At 46.7% G+C, this 4,344-nt stretch overlaps 1 protein-coding gene across 1 annotated transcript; it reads left to right on the top strand.

The window, feature by feature from the left end:
• The first annotated feature begins 2,423 nt into the window (after positions 1-2,423).
• Positions 2,424-3,950, top strand: LOC113922716 (keratin, type II cytoskeletal 8-like). Its single transcript, XM_035724249.1, is given in 2 exon segments — positions 2,424-2,526; positions 2,529-3,950. Coding segments are annotated over 2 exon segments (1,455 nt in total). The 5' UTR covers positions 2,424-2,441; the 3' UTR covers positions 3,899-3,950.
• The last annotated feature ends 394 nt before the right edge of the window (positions 3,951-4,344 follow it).

Below are 4,344 nucleotides of genomic sequence, written 5' to 3'. Positions count from 1 at the left end.
ATGACTTAACAGAAATTTACTTTCTCATAGTGCTGGAGGCTGGAAGTCCAAGATCAAGGTGCCGGTATGGTTGGTTTCTGAAAAGACCTCTCTGAATAGCAGACATCTGCCTTCTTCCCATATCCTCACTTGGCCTTTTCTCTGGGTCTGCATGGAAGGAGAGCTCTGGTGTCTCCTGGAGGATTAGACCCCAGCCTTAAGACTTCACTTAAACTCTTTGTTTTGTTGACTGTTTCCTTTGCTGTGCAGAAGCTTTTTATCTTGATGAAGTCCCAAAAGTTCATTTTTGCTTTTGTTTCACTAGCCTTTGGAGATGGAAACTCACAGAATGGGAGAAGATATTTGCAAATGACACTACAGATAAAGGGCTGGTATTCAAGATCTATAAAGAATTTCTCAAACTCAACACCCAAAAAACAAATAATCAAGTCAAAAAATGGGCAGAAGACATGAACAGAACTTCTCCAAAGAAGACATACAAATGGCTAACAGACACATGAAAAAATGTTTATTATCATTAGCCATCAGGGAAATTCAAATCAAAACCACAGTGAGATACCACCTTACACAAGTTAGAATGGCAAAAATTGACAAGGCAAGAAACAACAAATGTTGGAAATGTTGTGGAGAAAGGGGAACCCTCTTACACTGTTGGTGGGAATGCAAGTTGGTACAGCCACTTTGGGAAACAGTGTGGAGGTGCCTCAAAAAATTAAAAAAGAGAGCTACCCTATGACCCAGCAATTGCACTATTGGGTATTTACCCCAAAGACACAGATGTAGTGAAAAGAAGGTCCATATGCACCCCAATGTTCATAGCAGCAATGTCCACAATAGCCAAACTGTGGAAAGAGCCAATATGCCCTTCAACAGATGAATGGATAAAGAAGATGTGGTCCATATATGCAATGGAATATTACTCAGCCATCAGAAAGGATGAATACCCAACTTTTACATCAACATATGGGACTGGAGGAGATTATGCTAAGTGAAATAAGTCAAGCAGAGAAAGTCAATTATCATGTGGTTTCACTTATTTGTGGAACATAAGGAATAGCATGGAGGACATTAGGAGAAGGAAGAGAAAAATGAAGGGGAGGGTAATCGGAGGGAGAGATGAACCATGAGAGACTATGGACTCTGAGAAACAAACAGGGTTTTAGAGGGGAGGGGGGTTGGGTTAGCCCAGTGATAGATATTAAGGAGGGCACATACTGCATGGAGCACTGGGTGTTATACAAAAACAGTGGATCATGGATCACTACATCAAAAACTAATGATGTATTGTACAGTGACTAACATAGCATAATAAAATTTTTTTAAAAAGACTTCACTTAACCTTAATCACCTTCTTAAAGGCTCTGTTATCTCCAAAAGCAATCACATTGTGGGTTAGGGTTCAAAATATGAATTTAGGAATGGGGGCTACAAGTCTATAACATTCAAAAAATAATAAATAAATTGTATGGGTAACTTCAAGACTTCCCACAAAGAAAACAGGCACAGATGATATCATACCAAATATTCAAGAAGAGATTATTGTGATCATATTCAAAGTCTTTCCAAGAGAAAAGAAAGTAAAAACTCTCCCAAGTGCATCTTATGAGGCTAGTATTATGTAACATCAAAATGAGATAAAGACAGCACAAAAATAGAAAATTATGGGCCAGCTTTCTCATAATCACAGGTAATTATAAAATGGTAAATTTAATCCAGCAGTGTTTTAACAATATTTTCATAGCCAAGCTGAGTTTTTAAAAATGAAATGTTAGGGGGAGGAGCAAGATGGTGGAGGAGTAGGAGACCTTGATTCGTCTGCTCCCAGGAAATCAGCTGGATAGGGATCAAACCATTCTGAACACCTACTAACTCAACAGGAGATCGAAAAAAAGAATAGCAACAACTCTCTGAACAGAAAAGCGACCACTTTCTGGAAGGTCTTTTCTGATTTGTTTAGTGTATATTTTCTGGGGATGTTGTTACCCTATTAGCATTTTGTTCCCTCATTCATCTATTCTCCTCAGGACAAAATGACAAGATGGAAAAAATCACCTCAACAAAAAGAACAAGAGGCAGTACCGACTGCCAGGGACCTAATCAATACGGACATTAGTAAGATGTCAGAACTAGAGTTCAGAATGATGATTTTAAAGATACTAGCTGGGCTTGAAAAAGCATGTAAGTTATTAGAGAAACCCTTTCTGGAGAAATAAAAGAACTAAAGTCTAACCAAGTCAAAATCAAAAAGGCTATTAATGAGGTGCAATCAAAACTGGAGGCTCTAACTGCTAGGATAAATGAGGCAGAAGAGAGAATTAGTGATATAGAAGACCAAATGATGTAAAATAAAGAAGCTGAGAAAAAGAGATAAACAACTACTGGATCGCTCTGTCAGGTTCAGCCTACTCACCTCCACTCCTGCCTCCACTCCGGCCTCCACTATGTCCATCAGGGTAACCCAGAAGTCCTACAAGATGTCCACCTCTGGCCCCCAGGCCTTCAGCAGCTGCTCCTACACGAGCGGGCCTTTTCCTGGGTGGGCGTCGGCAGCAGCAGCAGCTTCCGGGGTGGCCTGAGCAGCAGCATGAGTGTGGTCGGGGGCTACGGCGCCGGGGCCGGGGGCATGGGAGGCATCACGGCTGTCTCAGTGAACCAGAGCCTGCTGAGCCCCCTTAAGCTGGAGGTGGACCCCAACATCCAAGCTGTGCGCACCCAAGAGAAGGAGCAGATCAAGACCCTCAACAACAAATTTGCCTCCTTCATCGACAAGGTGAGGCACCTGGAGCAGCAGAACAAAATTCTGGGGACCAAGTGGAGCCTCCTACAACAGCAGAAAACCGCTTGGAGCAACATAGACAACATGTTCGAGAGCTACATCAGCAACCTCCGGCGGCAGCTGGACACCCTGGGCCAGGAGAAGCTGAAGCTGGAGGTGGAGCTTGGCAACATGCAGGGGCTGGTGGAGGACTTCAAGAATAAATATGAGGAGGAGATCAAAGAGCATGCAGACATGGAGAATGAATTTGTCCTCATCAAGAAGGATGTGGACGAAGCTTACATGAACAAGGTAGAGCTGGAGTCCCGCCTGGAAGGGCTGACCGACGAGATCAGCTTCTTAAGGCAGCTGTATGAAGAGGAGATCCGTGAGCTGCAGTCTCAGATCTCGGACACGTCCGTGGTGCTCTCCATGGACAACAGCCGCTCCCTGGACCTGGACGGCATCATCGCCGAGGTCAAGGCCCAGTACGAGGACATCGTCAACCGCAGCCGGGCTGAGGCCGAGACCATGTACCAGATCAAGTACGAGGAGCTGCAGACACTGGCTGGGAACCACGGGGATGACCTCCGTCGCATGAAGACGGAGATTTCTGAGATGAACCGGAGCATCAGCCGACTCCAGGCTGAGATCGAGGCCCTCAAAAACCAGAGGGCTGCCCTGGAGGCGGCGATCGCCGATGCCAAGCAGCGCGGGGAGCTGGCCTTCAAGGACGCCAATGCCAAGGTGGCCGAGCTGGAGGCCGCCCTGCAGCGAGCCAAGCAGGACATGGCCCGGCAGCTGCGCGAGTACCAGGAGCTCATGAACGTCAAGCTGGCCCTGGACATCGAGATCGCCACCTACCGCAAGCTGCTGGAGGGCGAGGAGAGCCGGCTGGAGTCTGGGATGCAGAACATGAGTATCCATACTAAGACCACCAGTGGCTACTCAGGTGGCCTGAGCTCAGCCTACGGGGGCCTCACAAGCCCTGGCCTCAGCTATGGTCTGAGCTCCTTCCAGTCCAGCTTTGGCCCTGCTGGTTCCTTCAGCCGCAGCGGCTCTTCGAAGGCTGTGGTCGTGAAGAAGATCGAGACCCGTGACGGGAAGCTGGTGCCCGAGTCGTCTGATGTCCTGTCCAAGTGAACAACCACGGTGGTCCCTCTCAGCCTCCCCACTCTTGTGGCTGCCAGAGAGCCTTTGGGGGGAAAAGGAGCTGTGCCGGGGAGCGTCGGGAACAGGAGAGCCACCTAAGACCCAGCCCTAGTCCTCAGCCTGCCTTTGGGGGGAGTCTTTTGCCCTGGGTACCCCCTCTCGTCCGTGCCGCCAACTAAAAGCCAACTCAAGTATCTTTTCCCAAATAAAGCCTCAGCTGACTCTGCCAAAAAAAAAAAAAAAAAAAAAAAAACAACTACTGGATCACAAGGGCAGAATTCGAGAGATAAGCAATACCATAAGATGAAACAACATTAGAATGATTGGGATCCCAGAGGAAGAAGAAAGAGAGGGGCAGAAGGTATATTGGAGCAAATAATAGAAGAGAACTTCCCTAATATGGAGAAGGATACAGGCATCAAAATCCAGGAGGCACA

The sequence above is a fragment of the Zalophus californianus genome, chromosome 15, assembly GCF_009762305.2.
Source record: "Zalophus californianus isolate mZalCal1 chromosome 15, mZalCal1.pri.v2, whole genome shotgun sequence".
Lineage (NCBI taxonomy): Eukaryota > Metazoa > Chordata > Mammalia > Carnivora > Otariidae > Zalophus > Zalophus californianus.
The sequence above is the reverse complement of the archived record's forward strand: the minus strand, read 5'-3'. Positions and strand labels throughout refer to the sequence as shown.